Here is a 19,042-nt window from a genome sequence, read left to right on the forward strand (position 1 = left end):
GTCAATTAAGATATTGATACAGATCGACTGTGGCAACTGGGGAAGGGACACTGTTTTTTTGTGCATGAAAATTTGGATTGGTCACTCTTTCTTGCAAACACTTTTGAAAGGTCATTTTTTCACCAAAGGCAATAGGTTGCAAAGGATTCATTACTCAAACTTTTCCGGGGTCACATTTTGTAATTGGTGAATTTAGAGAGGGGGGTGTCAAATTTTAGAAATTTAATTTGGAGGAGGGGTCGCTTTTACATTTTATTTGTAGATGAAGTCCCACTGACCCCCACTCCCCGTAACACTACTCCGCAGACTCAAAGGTAATGTGTTTGATCACTAGGAAAACCACAGGTGTGATGTGAACTGGGTAGTTTTAACAACATGAATAGTGTGTAGTTTATGCTATGTTCTGACGTACTCGTACGTAGACTATCTCCAAAGGTGTGAAGTGGACTTGTCCACCCTACAAATAAAACTGCCCGTTCGGGTCGAATATATACACAAATCCTACATTCAGTCACCATGTTTGATGCGGAAGGCTCTCTGCTGTCTAAAAAACACACTCATGACATGATAACATGAAATCTTTTGAAGAAATCTGCCGTGTTTTGACAAAATCAGCAATTCTAGTGTTCATTGTTGTAACAGCACAACTCACTACCATAATGGACGCCCGTCTGCACCTAGAAAGTGGTGAATCTCCGTCTTACATCACCTAGTCACTTGTACACCAAATACTAATGCTGCGATTTTGGAGTTTTTGATGTGGACAGACATACATTCACACACACAGATACAGACGCCATCGACTTACCATATAAGCTCTCTTTGGTATATATACATATACCAGAGGTGAGCTGCTAATATATAACAGTATCAGAAAACACTAAAAAAGTTAATGTACCAAGGTTTATTGTTCCCTCTACGTAATGAGCGGAAAATTTCTGAAGTTTTGGGACAAGTTTAAAAACTTATGCTGACAACAGCAAAATGACAAAGTAGGGATGTAGACATTTTTAGATCTCATGTTGATAAAATTGATTTGAAATGATATATCTACCTTTATCCTACCAGACAGTATGACATGTCACACTTTAGTAATGAATTATTAAACACTAATTTGCATCTGTGATTACATACATACAACCTTGTGTTACAAGTAAAATATAGAAAATGGATAAATCTCCATGGATTGACTGTCTGAAATTGCAGTGCATAACACCATTTTGATAATGAGTTCCATATGATTTCAAATCATGACACAATATCGCTTCAGTCAGAACTCACAGCAGCATAACCTGATACCAGTTCCTTTCAATTATGTGACAAAAAAAATGAGAAAGTGTAATAAATGAGGCAGAATACAATCTGGGTGCAGAACTGCCTATAAAAACCAATAATTATGTCTAGCAGCTTTTACATTTTAAAGAGATTCCATCTGATACAAGTCAGTTGCTCAAAATTAGCAATATGTAAAATTTAACCACCATTATATTACCATGCCCTGCCTGTCGCATTTTGATTGGTCGAGCTGAACCACGTGACTGACCACAAATACACAGTAATGGTCTGTTTACATGCCCATGAATATGAATAATAAGATTAACAACTCAAAGTATTGAAACTTTACAGCTGAAACGTAAATCAAAATCAATCACAAAATAAAGTGGAGCACTTGCAGGTCAAGTTGAGATACTTTTTTCTGAAAACATCCCCGGATTTGCCAATTTTGTACAGCGCGCCTGACAGTGCGTCGCGTATTGCTCAGTTTCCGGGGCCAGCTCCTGAAATTTTCGGAAATTTTGATGGTTTTCTTGGGTTCGCTGAAATATAATGGAAATAACAGACTCCGCTCTGACCATTAACGTCTATTTGTGGGCGCGGGCTCGAGGAAAGCCAAATTAACGGGCTCGGCAAGCCTCGCCCGTTAATTTTTGGCTTTCCTCTCGCCCTTGCCCACAAATAAACGTTAATAGTCAGCGCGTCGCCCATTATTTCTATAGTGTTGATTTCAGAGTTGCATGCATTATTTGTAGTTTCAGTATTATGGGCCTCCTGTACGTGTCTATTCACTTCCCATTTTTTTTCAACTGTTTGCCGCACACTTGACATTCAAAGTGCTTGTCTTTTGAGTGTGTATATGTGTGTGTTTTACCATGGCTTTTTTCAGCGTGAAACCTTTGTCACACACTGGACATCGGTACGGCCGTTCTCCAGTGTGTGTCCTGATATGGCCTATCTGCTGTTGTTTTGCCTGGAATTTACGTTGACAGTAGCAACACGGAAAAAGAAAAGCTCCGTTATGCCTCTTGGTGTGTGCTGTCAACTTCTCCAGCTGTTGAAACCGCTTTCCACAGGTCTTGCACTGGTACTTGTCAGAGTGTTGAACCATATGCTTTTGCAGTTTAAAGTCACTGGAAAATCGCTTTCCACAAACTTCACACAGTTTGGACCTGAGATCTTCTGAGTGTACGCTTCGTCGATGTCCATTCAGAGATGGTTTATTTGTAAAGACCTTGTCACATGAATAACACTTGAATTCCTTTTTTCCATTATGCAGTGTCATGTGTCTTCTCAAGGACCTCTTTGTAACAAATTTCTTTTGACAAACCGGGCAGTCAATACCAATCCGTTCCTTATACCTAGCTGATCTTATTGCACAACTTTCTCGATTTTGATATAACTTGACATGTTTCAAGAAATTTGACCTATCTAGAAATGTTTTGTTACATTTTTTACATTTAAATTTCATCTTTTCTCCGTGAACATCTTCCAGGTGTTGACTGATTGTCTTTAATCCAATGAGCACATCCCCACAATGTTTGCAGACCTGCTTGATTTTCCTCTTCTTTTTCGTCCTTCCTCTGCTCAGTCCCCCACCTCCATCCTTAGCCTCCTCCCCATCAGATATGCCCCCATATTGTTCACAATTGCCAACATACATGTGTCGGGCATAGTCAACTGGGTCTTTGAAATTAGCTCCGCACAAATCACAGTCAAAGTCCCTCCCACTGAACATGTGCACAATGACGTGTCTCTGAGCTGCAGGCTTGGTCTGGAATATTTCACCGCAGCCGCTGCATTTATACTTTCGATTTGCGGATTTGCTTGTTGCTGCGCCATCACCTTGACAATTTATTTGATCCCTTTCATCACCATTTGTAGTTTGCTTTTCATCGTCACACTGCATGGAGTGATTTGCATCTTTTTTAGTTTTTACTTTACCAGCGTCCGGAACACCTTCAGATTCAGAGATCCCATGATCACCCTCCATTCCTGTACTCTGAGTTCTCACACCTTCACACGGCTCTCTTACATCAGCCAAGACTCTGTCTACAGTTTTGTCCATTTCAACATAAGCAGTCATCATTACATCACTTAAATGATCATTGTTTGGTCCATCTTGGCCATCCACATCATTCACTGCCTTTGCAGGACTGTTCTCATCTACCATTGGCTCAGGCTGTGATATTTGCTTGTTTGTTGCTGATGTAACTCTCTCCTCCAGACACTGGTCACCCTGCTCACCACATTTACCAGCTGCAATACTGTCACCAATCTGAGACACAGTGTCACTGACATCACTGATATTAACCTCCACTGAAGGATTCTGTACAATGTCAGATTTTGGTCCGTGGCTTCCTGTGCAAAAAAATGACAACAGGCAAGGCTATGTTATAGAATGTCTGTTCCATTTGATTTCACATGTCCCGACAATTAAAGTAAACTCTGGCTGAGTCAAATTTTGTGAAAATTTCATAGTATGTTCTTTAAATACTATATGACAAAATGACTTTTTATCTAGCAATAAAGCTCTTATATTTTGAATAAGAGGCATTTTAATTTTGCTTATTATGATTTTAATATCATTTTTGAGTGGGTCTTTCAATTCTGCTACTTTAGAATTAGGAAAGATAATGCAAAATACTTGTTTTTTTAACACATGTACTTTTTGTTTCAAGCAAAATTTTAAATTTCAGAAAATATTATAAATTTTTTGACTTATATTGTTATCATTAATACAAAAGTTGCGGTTGTCTACCCAATATATACACCCCATTCATCCTTTGTGCAAACTACACTTTAGATTTTCTTCTTTGGAATATATATAGAGTGAGGGCGTTTCCTTGTCTGTTTTACCAACAACTACCTAAATACTTATAGAAGCATATTTTGGGAAGGACGAAATCACAGATAAATACCACGAAAGGAATTGAGATATTCAAAGTTATAAAATTCAACGAAAGAGGAAATATTTTGGAACAATTTGAAAAAGTTACCAGTAGAATGCGAATTTGAATAGGAGAAAATAACTGTCCACATACAACATGCCTTGCCATAGAGGGCGATCTTCAACGTACCTGTACACAGCGGGCACATGCCATCTGAAAATGTACAGAGGAAACAGCGCGCATGTCCACAAGAGTCGGTCAGAGGTTTGGTGTCAAGGTCATACACTTCATTGCAAGATGGACATCTCTGGTTGTCTGCCATGGTGAAATCTCTGACCTGAAAGGTAGCAGACTCTAGGACCAAAAATACATGTAATGATGTTATTTAAAGGGGAAACAGTCTTCGGAACTGCGCCTGTGCGAGTTTCTTGTTTACAAACAATGTATTTCGTGCACGATATCTAGATGCACCTCATCATCATAGCTGCAATATTTAAAGTATATGATGTAGATTATGACAGACATGTTAACATTCTTCAATCACCACGGTACCTTGGATATAGTGTTTACATTGGTCATATGGGTCCCGTACAACCTAAGCCTTTTTTCTGGCGACTGTATCCCTTTCACTGGTAAGTGTGATCTAGCTGACTCAAACTCTACTATGATAATTGTTATGCAAAGAAAAACGTTGTAAATCATTTATGTTTATTCAAATTATCGACTCACTTCAAATGTGAAGGATAAATATTGATGTCAGTAAAGTGTCAGTATTGTAAAGTCTTAATGATTGTTGATTCATGTCTGTATGGTTCCATGAAACCAGAATTTCATTTGTTTCGCCTTGAAAAAAATCAGGAAAGAGAGGAGCATGCACTGTGTCTGTGTGAAAAAGTCAGTGTTTTGCTCCAAGGGAGAGATCAGAAATGTTGCCTTCTTTTGGGAGGGGCACTATAAGAACGTATGCAAATATCTGAGAATCAAATTAAGATATTTGCCAATTATAAGGTTACAGCATGAGAAACATTCAAATGAAAGGTTTTTCATCAGCTGTATTATATCCTTTGGCAGATGAGCTTGTATGACTTTACTGTGGCTATACAGATAGTGGATTAATCAACTGTGAGGTGTTACTATAGGCTGAATCATGAAGTGAGATGTACTATGGTGAAGGTGAGATACTCTGAGTAGTGCACACAATAATCTCAAACTCATTGTTGAACTGGGCTAGAAGTTTGCACGTTTGTGATTGAATGGGGATTTTGAGTAGACTAATCCAGAAAGAAATAGAATTCCCTTCTACTACGGCATGGGATATCATTTCACTGTCTCTGGTAAGATTGTGATGTTGGTGTCGTCCGCATACTGTATCGCTGTCTAAACACAGCATTGTCTAGATCCGCGTTGAAAGCCTCATCAGGCCGTGCCTGAGCTCCGCTCTCCGGGCCCAATGGGCCTACGTCACAGGCGCTGGATAGCCTGCTACATCAATCGACTTTAGGTTGGATCTATCGACCTTGTACTCGATCTGCCCGCCACTGCAACCTAAATACTCCAAGTTGCGGGCAGGTCGAGTACGGGTTCGTCGATCACGTTGTAAATCGAGCGATTTAGCAGTCTACAGCTAACGAGCGCCTGTGAACTAAGTTCACTTCACGTCGCGTCGCGTCGTAGCCCTTGTGTGTACCGCGGCCGTGCCGAGTGGTTGGAGGCCGTGTACGCGGGAACACACACAGCACGGTAAGCAGGGCTATTCACGTCGCAACGATGGGCTGTTCACAGCAAATACAAATTCTAAGATATCTCCGAAAAAAAAGGCCATGCACTGCAAAAACAGAAAGCTTCAGCTACTCACTTGCTTCTGTACGTTGTCTACTGGCCCACACTGGCAGCTTGCTGGACTCAGCACTGACTGGAAAGAAGGTCCACCTATAGAGGGCGGTATTTCAGGGAGTCCTTGTCTGATATTATATTATAATAGTTTGACAGAGACAGTTATTTTGTTCATTCGTTCGACACATTCACAGATATGTACTTTTGTTTTGCTTACCGCTTTGTCAGAATAAGCTATCTTTTCGATAAAAAGATGTCTGAGGCTGAGGCGAGAGGAGGCCCCTACATGCTCAGCAGCTGGGAGTTAAACAATGCATCAAATGAAATGTGCGGAATATGTAAATGAGGTAACTATGATATGTGGCATCACTGTCCACAAATAAGGGACTGGTCAGTTTCTTCAGCCCGGGTTGGGGGAGGGGGGTAATTTTTTGCGGACATGGAAAAGTGGCTTTCCATCCCCCACCCCATTCTTACTTTCGAAAACAGGGTGACCCCCCCCCCCCTCCATATTAAAACTTTCGACAACAGGGTACCCTGGCCCACACAATACATGTAAAACGAAAAAGTAAAATGGAAAGGTGAATGTAAGGTGTATATATATATATATATATATATATATATATATATATATAAGTAAAACATGCATTATAATATAAATCAAGCCCATTCACTTGGATAAAAAATGCTAATTATTTGTACTTTACATTTTTATTGCTCTCAACACACTCAGAGAGTGAGGTAAAGTAAAAAAATACTGCACTTCAAGGTCACGGCTAGCTGCAATTTCGTATGGGAGGTATGAAACTAGCGACAGGTGTGAACGCAATGCATACGGAATCGTCCGGCAGAAACTAATGGGTGGGGTGAAATCAGGGTGTAGGTTAAGGTTGACGTTACAAAACCGTATTTTATGGGGGTGAAATTTTATAATCAATGATTAAGGGGAGGGGGTTGTCAAATGTTCTGAAGGTTTCAGGAGTTATGGCAAAAAGATAACAGAACTGACTGTGGGGTCCACACTTTGGGATAGGTTGGGGTTAAAGAGAGACAGAATGGCCGGGGCAGCTTTGTGTTGTGTCTTACGATGACCAAGTTCAAGTCTTGACCTTTACTAGTATCACAGGTCATATATGCATTGTAGTATGAATAATCATTAGGATAAATGAAAGACAAGCCTAATTAATGACACACCAAATGCATAATTTGCTTAATTAGTAGAGGAGTTGGTGGGCGAAGCTACACTGTACACGTAATTTACAACATCGACAAAAAGTAAATAACACAGAATACAAAAATGGCTTTATTCTGTCTCAGTTATAACAAACAGAAAGAGCACTTTTGTTCACAAAAATAAAATTTTGAAGTTGACCAAGATAAATAAGTGTCATGCCATGTGCACAATAAAGTTTTTATAACACTTTGAATATTAGGAAAAATAGCTCAAATATTTGAAGATATGGTGTTATATGAAGTGTTTGCAAAGATTCTTGGACTCTGTAATTACATACATTTTAAACAAAAAATTAATTTCTGGAATTTCGCTTAAATCTTGATTCACTATACATAATGTAGTCTATGAGAAAACTATGAACAATATTTTTCCAATATAATATGAGCTAAATCTGTGTATTTATAGACACTTGACAATTGATATTAATGTACTTGATTACACTGGAGGGAGGGGGTTGAAAGTGCATGTGTGTGCAAGAATTGAAAATTTGATTTTGGAATTTCACTGCAATTTTGATTCACTATACATTGTAGTCTATGAGCAAACTGCATAATTTTTTACCATATAAAACCAGCCAAGTCTGTGCTTTTACAATGTTTGACAAGTAATTGAACTGCCCATTCTAGTCGAAAATATACACAAATCCTACATTCAGTTACCTTACTCGATGCAGAAGGCGCTCTGCTGTCTAAAAAACGCACTCATGTTACAATAAAATTAAATCTTTTGAAGAAATCTGCCGTGTTTTTACAAAATCAGTGTTTCTGGTGTCAAGATTGTAACGACACAACTCACTACCATGATGGACGCCCGTCTACACCTAGAAAGTGGTGAATCTCCGTCTTACGTCGCCTACTCACTTGTACACCAAATACTAATGCTGTGATTATGGAGTTTTTGATGTGGACGGACATACATTCACACATACATAAAGACATACAGATATAACAGACGCCACAGATTTACCATATAAGATCTCTTTGATATATATGTACACCAAAGGTGAGCTGACAAAAAACCAGTATCAGAAAGCAATCCAAAGTAACTTTACCAATGTTTATTGTTCCCTTTAGGAAATGAGCGGGTGTCGACCTCAATGTCAAAATGGATGCCAGTCCGCAAGTTTTACATCACCTAGTCACTTGTACACCAAATACTAATGCTGCAATTTTTGAGTTTTTGATGTGGACGGACATGTTCATGCATACAGATATAACAGACGCCACTGACTTACCATATAAGCTCTCTTTGACATATAAACGTACACCAAAGGTGAGCTAATAATATACAACAGTATCAGAAAACAATCCAAAGTTACTTTACCAAGGTTTATTGTTCCCTCTACGTACTGAGCAGAAAATTTCTAAAGTTTTGTGGCTACTTAAAAAACTTTTGCTGACAACAGCAAAATGACAAAGTAGGGATGTAGACATTTTTAGATCTCATGTTGATAAAATTGATTTGAAATGATATTATCAACCTTTATCCTACCAGACAGTATGACAATGTCACACTTTAGTAATGAATTATTAAACACTAATTTGCATCTCTGATTACGTACATACAACCTTGTGTTACAAGAAAAATATAGAAAATGGATAAATCTCCATGGATTGACTGTCTGAGATTGCAGTGCATAACACCATTTTGATAATGAGTTCAATATGATTTCAAATCATGACACAATATCACTTCAGTCAGAACTCACAGCAGCATAACCTGATACCAGTTCCTTTCAATTATGTGACAAAAAATGAGAAAGTGCAATAAATGAGGCAGACTGTCATCTGGGTCAGGGTTCGAAATTAGCGGTAGTCCTGCGTCCACAGACTAAATCACTTTCTGTTGGCAGCAATTATCTTTTCATCTGTGAAGAGTTTTTCTGGTGACTATTACAACTTTCACTGCTATGTTGTTGTTTTCACAAGATGCAGAGCGTTTGATACTAGAATGTTGAGTTGCTTTTCCATGTGCAGTCTTTGCATGCCAGTTCACACTATGCTGTTGATCGGCAGCATACAAGACGTACTTGTGTCAAGTTTTGAGGTTTTGATGCTGAAATTTCACAAAACTTTCACTTCTATATCAAGAGATTGTGTTATCAGTTTGATTTGAAATAGTAATGTAAAACACTGTGTCAGTTAAGCTTGGCTGAGTTTTGCTGTCTTTTGTCTATGGTTGTCGATCAGTATCAATATATTACGTTCTGTATATAGAGAGACTCGGGTGTAACAAGGCATGCCAGTTCATAAAGATCATGAGAAGATTTTTTTTCTGTTTTTCTTTACTCAAGTTACAATTTCTTTGGATGTATAAGCCGATTTTGAAAGTGATAGAAAGAGTTAAAAATGTACATAAATTAGCATAAATTAAGCGTTCGTGACACATAACATGGGGTTTCTCGAGTTGAAGCCCCTAGTTTTTACTGCTATTTTGTGTTGCTGAACCGGGGGCTTATACTCGGACGAGTACAGTATCCCTAAACTAAAATATTCATGGACTACCAGCCATTGTCACTGGGCTACCAACTTCAGAAAATGGTAGCCAAAGTGGACTACCAGGGTAAAAAGTTAATTTCGAGCCCTGTGGGTGCAGCACTGCCTATACAAAACCAATAATTTCAAGCTCTCTACATTTTAAAGACTTTTCTGATAAAGTCTTATGGGCCTTTTGTAAGTGTTTATTCACTTCCCATTTCTTTTTAAACCGTTTACCGCAAACTTGACATTCAAAGTTTTTGTCGTTTGAGTGTGTATATGTGGTGTGTTTCACCATGGCTTTTTTCAGTGTGAAACCTTTGTCACACACTGGACATCGGTACGGCCGTTCTCCAGTGTGTGTCCTGATGTGGCCTATCAGCTGTTGTTTTGCCTGGAATTTCCGGTCACAGTAGGAACACGGGAAGAGAAAAGCTCCGTTATGTCTCTCGGTGTGTGCTGTGAATTTCTTGAACTCTGTGAACCACATTCCGCAGGTCCCGCACTGGTACTTCTTGTCCGAGTGTTGAACCATATGCCGTTGCAGCTGATAATTACGGAGAAATCGCTTTCCACAAACTTCACACAGTATAGGCTTCACATCTGAGTGAAAACTTCGCTTATGCGCCTTCAGGGATTTATTATTTGTATAGGCTTTGTCACATATATAACACTTGAATGGCTTTTCTACACTGTGCAGGCTCAAGTGATTTATCAACTTCCCCTTTTCATCAAATTTCTTTTGACAAACTGGGCAGTCAATATCAATGGTTCCCTTAAACCTGGCTAATGCTGTTGCACAACTTTCTCGATTTCGATTTGCCTTGACGTGTCTCAATAAATTTGACCTATTTTCAAAAGTTTTGTTACATCGTTCACACTTAAATTCCATCTTTTCTCCGTGAACATCTTGCAAGTGTTGACTGAATGTCTTTAACCCAATGAACGGATCCCCACAATGTTTGCAGACCTGCTTGATTTTTTCCCTCTTTTTCGTCCACCCGGTGCTCAGTCCCCCGTCTCCATCATTAGCCTCCTCCTCCCCATCAGATATGCCCCTATCTTGTTCACATTTGCCAGCATACATGTGTCGGGCATAGTGCATGGGATCTTTGAAATTCGCTCCGCACAAATCACAGCCAAAGTCCTTCTTGCCGAACATGTGCACCCCAACATGTTTCCGAGCCGCAAACTTAGTCTGGAATATTTCACCACATTCACTGCATTTATACTCTTGATTTGGAGATTTGCAGTACGCCACTGTGTCATCCGATTGAGGATTTATTTGAGTACTGTCATCACTTGTAGTTTGCTTTCCATCTTCACATTGCATGGAGTGATTTGCATCTTTTTCAGTTTTGACCTCACCAGAATCCGGAACACCATGAGATTCAGAGATCTGTGAACCCCCTTCCATTCCTGTACTCTGAGTTCTCACACCTTTAAACTGTTCATCTTCACACGGCTCTCTTACATCAGCCAAGACTCTGTCTACAGTTTTGTCCATTTCAACATGAGCTGTCATCATTACATCACTTGCATTATCACAGTTTTGTCCATCTTGGCCATCCACATCATTCACTGCCTTTGCTGGACTGTTCTCATCTACCATTGGCTCAGGCTGTAATATTTGCTTGTTTGTTGCTGATGTAACTCTCTCCTCCAGACACTGGTCACCCTGCTCACCACATTTACCAGCTGCAATACTGTCACCAATCTGAGACACAGTGTCACTGACATCACTGATGTTAACTTCCACTGAAGGATTCTGTACAATGTCAGATTTTGGTCCGTGGCTTCCTGTGCAAAAAAATGACAACAGGCAAGGCTATGTTACAGAATGACTGTTCTATATGATTTCACATGTCCCTACAATTTAACTCCACTCTGGATGAGTCAAATTTTGTGAAATTTTCATACTATGTTCTTTAAATACAATATTACAAAATTTACTTTTTTGTCCAGTAATGAAGATATTACATTTTGAATACTAGGAGGCGTTTTAATTTTACTTATCATGATTTTTAATCACTTTTTTTGAGAGTCATCAGTCTTTCAACCCTGCCACTTTAGAATGAGGAAAGATAATGCAAAATAAAATACTCATTTTTTTTCTCATGCTCTCTTGTTTAAAATGAAAAATTAAATTTCAGAAACTAGTATCAAGATTTTGACTGAAATTAATTTTATCTTTAACACCAAAGTTTAGATTTTTTCTCCAGATTGCGGTTGCCTATCCCAAATGTATACACCATTCAACCTTCAAGTAAACTTATTGCTACCATACTAAATTTTAGATTCTTTGCTTTTGGAAAATATAAAATAGGAGAGGTTTCCTTGTCTGTTTAGTCACAAGGTACTTTAAGTACTTACAAAAGAATATTTTGGGAAAGACAAAATCACAGACAACTACCGCAAAAGGAATCAAGCGGATTGAACTGTTGCAAAATTCAACGAAAGATAAAATATCTGCAACAATTGCAAAAAAAGTTACGAGTAGAATACCAATTTGAATATAAGGAGAAAATAACTCTCCACATACAACATGCCGTGCCATAGAGGGCGATCTTCAACGTACCTGTACACAGCGGGCACATATCATCTGAAAACGTACAGAGGAAACAGCGAGCGTGTCCACAAGAGTCGGTCAGAGGTCGTTTGGTGTCAAGGTCATACACTTCATTGCAAGATGGACATCTCTGGTTGTCTGCCATGGTGAAATCTCTGACCTGCAAGGTAGCACACAGGACCAAAAATACATGTAAAGATGTTGTTTAACTGTAAAGTGTGACCCTGACTTATAATCAAACTACCGCGATATGTTATGCAAAGAAAAAAGTCATAAATCATTATGTTTATTCAAATTACTGACTCACTTCAAATGTCAAAGATAAATATTGATGGTAGTAAACTGTCAGTATTGTAAATTAATTCATAATGATCACTGATTCATGTCTGAGTTCCATGAAACCAGAATTTTATTTGTTTGGTCTTGCGGAGAAAATCGACCAAGAGCGTAGCATGGTGTCTATGTGCAAAGTCAGTGTTTTCTCCAGATTTCTCTCACAAGGGGGAAATCAGGAATGTTGTCTCTTGCTTAATAATTACGGGAGGATTTATTCTGACTGAGGGGAACCATAACAAATTATGCAAATTTATGTTATGCAAATTAATATATTAGCCCATTAAGGTTATAGCATGAGAAAACATCAAATAAAAGACATCCTAAAGATGAGGAGCTTGTATCACTTTACTGTGGCTACAGATAGCGGATTAATCAACTGTATGATGTTACATCATAGAGTTAGACAGTAAACATGAAGTAGAAGGGTTATGAAGGTGGAATATTCTGCATAATCTCAAAATTCATTGTACAACTGGGCAACATATATAAATAAATATATTTCTCTATACATCTTTTTTTACGTATTTTCTACTTACTCATAATGTATTTATTTTGTTATATATTTATTTATTTATGTAGTTGTTCTTATTCACTTAATTAGTTACTTAGCACTTTTAAGTCTACTCTTACACGATTAGTGTTTTAAGTGATGAAGAGTTATATTCAACTTTACATATATGTATATCATATTTAAATATATACATATTTTCTGTACGTTTTTAGGGTTTTCTTTTTACGTATTTCTACTTACTCGTAATGTATCTATTTAGTTATAATGTAGTTGTTCTTTTATTCACTTAGTTACTTTGTTACAATTAGGTTACTTTGCAGTCCAGCTACTTTCGTGTTACACTACCCTCGATATACTTCAGTTTTTCTTGTTTCTTCTTCTTTTTCTTGCTTTAACGTCAAGTGGCTTTGGGAACGAACTAGACTAGCATTTGCGAGTTTCCGTTTCCGTTTACCCTTTATCACAGCACAACTCAGATGTGCGTTTATTACTGAACTGTATATTAATATGATTAATGGTAATAAAGATTATTATTTATCATTTATTTAACATTTTGCACGTTTGTGATTGAATGGGGATTTTGATTAGACTACTCCAGCAAGAAATAGAATTCCCTTCTAAGACATGGGTTATCATTTCACTGTCTCTGGTAAGCACTAAGGTTATGGTGATGGTGTAGTATGCATACTTTACCGGTGTCCAAAGTAAATAACGCACTGTTGTCCAGATCCGCAATGAAAGCCTAAAGCTCAAACCAATGAGCACTTCACCACGTAAAGATGGTTTCAGAGCAAATAAAATTCCAAGATATCTCCGAAAAAACCATCCATGCACCGCAAAGAAGAGCGCCTCAGTGACTCACCTGCTTCTGTACGTAGTCTATTGATCATTCGACAAATTGTGTGACCTGAGCCTGGCTTACCTTGAGCATGCATGCAGCCTGAGACCGGAAGGAACAGACTCACTATTAAAAGAAACATCAACCTATAGAGGGCGGTATTTTAGGGCGTCCTCAGAGTCTCGCTCGACACATTCACAGGTATGTACTTTTGTTTTGTTTGCCACTTTGTCGGAATAAATTATCTTTTCGATAAAAAGATGCCTGAGATCAAGGCGAGAGGAGGCCCCTACATGCTGGGAGTTCATGAATGCATCAGATGAAAAGTGCGGAGTATGTAAATGAGGTAAATCACTGTCCATGTATAAGGGACTGGTCAGTTTCTTGGGCCTTGGGGGGGGGTTGGATATTTTTTTTGCGATCATCAAAAAGTGGCCGACCATCCCCCCAAAGTGTTGAAGCCAGGAATTTTAGACCAGTGGACACTCTGACCCCCTACCGTTTATGTTTAATATTTTGCACATTTTGGGGACCTGAACATGTGTCAGTTGTTACTGGTAATCAAATTTTGCATTATATTGATATTGTCACAAATAAGTTTCACAAAACAAAATTGAAGTGCAGCATTTTAATTAATTCTAATCACAGCTTCGAAGGTATGAAAACATAAGCCTCAAAATAATCCTGTAAATCAAAGGTTATCATTAATATCAGATAATATTACTTGCACTAACTTACCCAACATGTTCGACTCGTGAGTGCGCCCGAAGTGACCCGCAGTATGCAAGAATGCGGGACAAAATTGATTCGATTTTGGGACATAACACATGCATGGCTGCCATTTCGAATATCATATACCGGTATTACGACACTTTTCTGACACACACACACACACACACACACACACACACACACACACACATATAATATATATATATATATATATATATATATATATATATATATATATATATATAAAACAAAGCAGGTCTACTCAGGACACCAAGCTCTTCATTTATAAAATTTATTACACCGACGTTTGTGGGAGTAATCCCACTTTATCAAGGTTAAAACAATCTGAAATAAAATAACAACGACAAACTTAAAGTAAAATACACATGCTAAAAAAGATTGAATCATACAGAGACTGGAAAACGTGTAAAAGTTAAAAATAAAAAATTGGCGCCAACTTAAAAAAAAAGGCGAGCAGAAAACTGCCCCGCTTTCCTTCGAACCCAGAAGTCGAATGGTCAAAGTGTGGGTATTGTTTCAAAACAACGTCAAGGCTTATTTATACTTGAAAGACATTTGCATATTAAAGTGTAGGAAAGGTGGCAGTGCAAACCACACAGAAATGACGTACTAAAAATATCCGACTCTAAAATAAAGCTCAAACAGGTGAAATTTAGAACCGTGGACAATAGCGTACATCCAAGGACACTTATGTAACAACTGAAATTCTACAATTATATATATATATATATATATATATATATATATATATATATATATATATATATATATATATATATATATATATATATATATATATATATATATATATATATATATAGCCTAGATAACTTAGTCTGCTGAAGTTCACTTCTTCATTTTGTTGTGTTTTTATAATGCCCACAACTTGTAGCATTGAGTCATTTAACATGCACAGTTTTGACAAGTATAATTTTCACAATGAGGGTCTTTAAAAATGCTTTAATTTTGTAGGTTTTTCGTCAGGGCGGGTTAAGTGTATCTCCTCGGTCAGAGGTCACGAGTATGATTCTTTTCAGATGAACATCAGTTTTCGGATTCACCTTAAATAAAGTTCTTTGTTTGCCGTCCGCGTGCTGGTAGGTTTTTAGAGAAAATGAAGAAAACAAACACAATGTTAACTCTATTACAAATAGAAATATTAATTTTTCAAAAGAAACTAAATAAAAAAAAACATATTAATACACTTGTGTTTTTTTTGTCTTTGTTTTTTTACCTGGCTGGCTGGTAGGTTTCCAAGAATCCAAGCACTGCAATGCACCTCGGGGACAGATATTTGGAATCTCAGCTTTTTACGACACTTTTCAGATCTACTGCTTGTGAGGGCTAAGAGCTAATGGGGAACATAGAATTTACACTGGCATAGTTTTGTAAAAGTTGGGAAGAAATCTCTCCAAGCCTGTCTGAGAAATTTGTGTGAACGGACGCATGGACAGACACATCAACATGTTCAAATCTATAAGTCCTCCAGTCTTTGTCCATGGGGACTGAGAATCACTACATTACGTTTACCGCGGAACATCTTGCCTGGCATGATAAGCTGCATGGATTTTTTGTTTTTGCGTTTGTACAGTCTTGGGAGCAAAAAGTCACCACCACTAAAACAAGCTTTCTCACATGGTTTTCACTTTATTGAGGACACATTAATTTGAGTTGTAAAATTCCTCATTAAAAGCAGAGTCTACAGCATCTGACACTGCAGCACACAATATGGGAAACTATATTCAAGGTCACGATCAACGTGCAGAAATTCATGAGCTCAAACACATTGTCCTGTGTAACCCCTAACACTTCAGACTTTGACCTTACCCAGTTGAATCCAATAGCATGGGTGGACCTTTTGACGTTGTGGAAACGTGGGTGGAAGAGGTTTTTTATCTGTACAAATAATGGGAACACACGCATCAGTTTAACCAGATATGAACTGAAAATGGCTCACGTGTTTCATACAGTTATGTGTAAATTTGAACCTTTGCCACATGTTTGCAACTTCATTGAAAGTATTATGATCAACATAATGAACAATAATCACCGCCGATTAATTCTCAAAGGTCATGAAGTATACAAATATGTAATTAGCTGAAATAAAAATATTAAAGTTCTTTGACTGCTGTCATTGTATCACCATTTTATATAGCAAGTGTAATTACCGTTGGCCAAGTCCTTCAAGCCATATATGCCGAGCTGTGAAAGCTCATTAGATATGCAAATTGTAAATTAGCTGACATGAAAATGTGAAATGACTTTCGATATTGTTTTAACCAGGTATAATCATCAATGTTGTCATGTTTTGCCAACTTTGATCAAGTAAATCCCAGTATATATCCCTAATAAGCAAAGTTCATTAAATATGTAAATTAGGAATTGACTTAAGTAAAATGCTTAATGATTGTCAATAATGTTGTATCATGGTATCTGCAATATATGTAGCAAGTTTTGTCACTTTGGTCAAGTCAATTCAGATATATATCTCTAATTAGGAAAGTTCATTAAACATGCAAATTAGGAATTGGCTGAAGAGAAAATGCTTAATGACTTTCAATAATATTGTATTACAGTGTCTGAAATGTACATAGCAAGTAACATCAATTTTGATCAAGTCAATTCAGATGAATATCCCTAAGTAAGAAAATTCATTTAATATGCAAATTAGGAATTGGCTGAAGTACAAATGTCTTTTGACTTTCAATAATGTTATATCACAGTATCTTGATGTATATAGCAAGTTTCAATGACTAAAATCAAGTTAAATTGTATTGCTAAGTTATCCCTATATACCAAAAATCAGACCTCTAGCTCTATTGGCTGGCTCAGAATTAGATATGCACATAATTAATGAGGTACAGGATGTGATGTCATAAGGTCTCCCATCATACCAAATATGAAGGGTGTAGCACTTGGGTTTACTTAGTTATGGCCATATATGTATATTTGAGGTCAAAGGTCATCGGGTCACATGACATTTTGTCAAAAAAATGGTATTGCTAAGTTATCCCTATATACCAAAAATCAGACCTCTAGCTCTATTGGCTGGCTCAGAATTAGATATGCGCATAATTAATAAGGTACAGGATGTGATGTCATAAGGTCTCCCATCATACCAAATATGAAGGGTGTAGCACTTGTGGTTACTTAGTTATGGCCATATATGTATATTTGAGGTCAAAGGTCATCGGGATCACATGACATTTTGTCAAAAAAATGGTATTGCTAAGTTATCCCTATATACCAAAAATCAGACCTCTAGCTCTATTGGCTGGCTCAGAATTAGATATGCGCATAATTAATGAGGTACAGGATGTGATGTCATAAGGTCTCCCATCATACCAAATATGAAGGGTGTAGCACTTGTGGTTACTGAGTTATGGCCATATATGTATATTTGAGGTCAAAGGTCATCGGGATCACATGACATTTTGTCAAAAAAATTGTATTGCTAAGTTATACCTATATACCAAAAATCAGACCTCTAGCTCTATTGGCTGGCTCAGAATTAGATATGCACATAATTAATGAGTACAGGATGTGATGTCATAAGGTCTCCCATCATACCAAATATGAAGGGTGTAGCACTTGTGGTTACTTAGTTATGGCCATATATGTATATTTGAGGTCAAAGGTCATCGGGGTCACATGACATTTTGTCAAAAAATGGTATTGCTAAGTTATCCCTATATACCAAAAATCAGACCTCTAGCTCTATTGGCTGGCTCAGAATTAGATATGCGCATAATTAATGAGGTACAGGATGTGATGTCATAAGGTCTCCCATCATACTAAATATGAAGGGTGTAGCACTTGTGGTTACTGAGTTATGGCCATATATGTATATTTGAGGTCAAAGGTCATCGAGATCACATGACATTTTGTCAAAAAAATTGTATTGCTAAGTTATCCCTATATACCAAAAATCAGACCTCCAGCTCTATTGGCTAGCTCAGAATTAGAAATGCACATAATAAATGAGTTGCAGGAAGATGCCAAGGTCAAAGGTCAAGTGGAATCCCCAAAATTGTGGAGAGCAATTTGGTCCCCTACTGGCCATTGTCCAATAGACGCTGGCTGTCTTGGACTTTAACATAGGCCAGAATAAGCCATTGCCATAGCTTAGCTGCATAGGTATAGGGGAGGTCAAAGGTCATAGAAAAATCAGAAAAATAATACTTTAAAAATCTTCTTCTCAAAATTGGCAATACCTGTGACTTTGATATTTGGCATGAAGGAGCAAGGCTATATTAGGTCTAACCAGGATTAGGTTGGTAGCGGGTCGAGTTTCTTCCCCCCTCCACTGTCTATGGGTCGAGTTG

At 37.7% G+C, this 19,042-nt stretch overlaps 2 protein-coding genes across 6 annotated transcripts in view; both read right to left on the reverse strand.

Annotated features, from left to right (window-relative positions):
* LOC139124918 (zinc finger protein 37-like) overlaps positions 1 to 19,042 on the reverse strand; it is a 137,414-nt gene that overhangs the window by 79,291 nt on the left and 39,081 nt on the right. Inside the window, exon 9 of one of the 5 annotated variants that reach the window (XM_070691031.1) lies at positions 890 to 3,291. The exons of the other annotated variants lie outside the window; for them this stretch is intronic. Coding sequence (XP_070547132.1) covers positions 2,081 to 3,291 — 1,211 coding nt within the window. The 3' untranslated portion in view covers positions 890 to 2,080. Of the gene's footprint in view, positions 1 to 889; positions 3,292 to 19,042 lie in introns of those variants that run through there. 5 annotated transcript variants of the gene reach the window in all.
* On the reverse strand, positions 8,195 to 14,088 carry LOC139124920 (gastrula zinc finger protein XlCGF26.1-like). Its single transcript, XM_070691032.1, has 3 exons — positions 13,989 to 14,088; positions 12,289 to 12,439; positions 8,195 to 11,510 (listed from the first exon to the last, which is right to left on the reverse strand). The coding sequence occupies exons 2-3, from the start codon at positions 12,422 to 12,424 to the stop codon at positions 9,835 to 9,837; spliced, it is 1,812 nt and encodes a 603-aa protein (XP_070547133.1). The 5' UTR covers positions 12,425 to 12,439; positions 13,989 to 14,088; the 3' UTR covers positions 8,195 to 9,834.

The sequence above is a fragment of the Ptychodera flava genome (genome assembly GCF_041260155.1).
Source record: "Ptychodera flava strain L36383 chromosome 23 unlocalized genomic scaffold, AS_Pfla_20210202 Scaffold_24__1_contigs__length_23054250_pilon, whole genome shotgun sequence".
NCBI classification, from domain to species: Eukaryota; Metazoa; Hemichordata; class Enteropneusta; family Ptychoderidae; genus Ptychodera; species Ptychodera flava.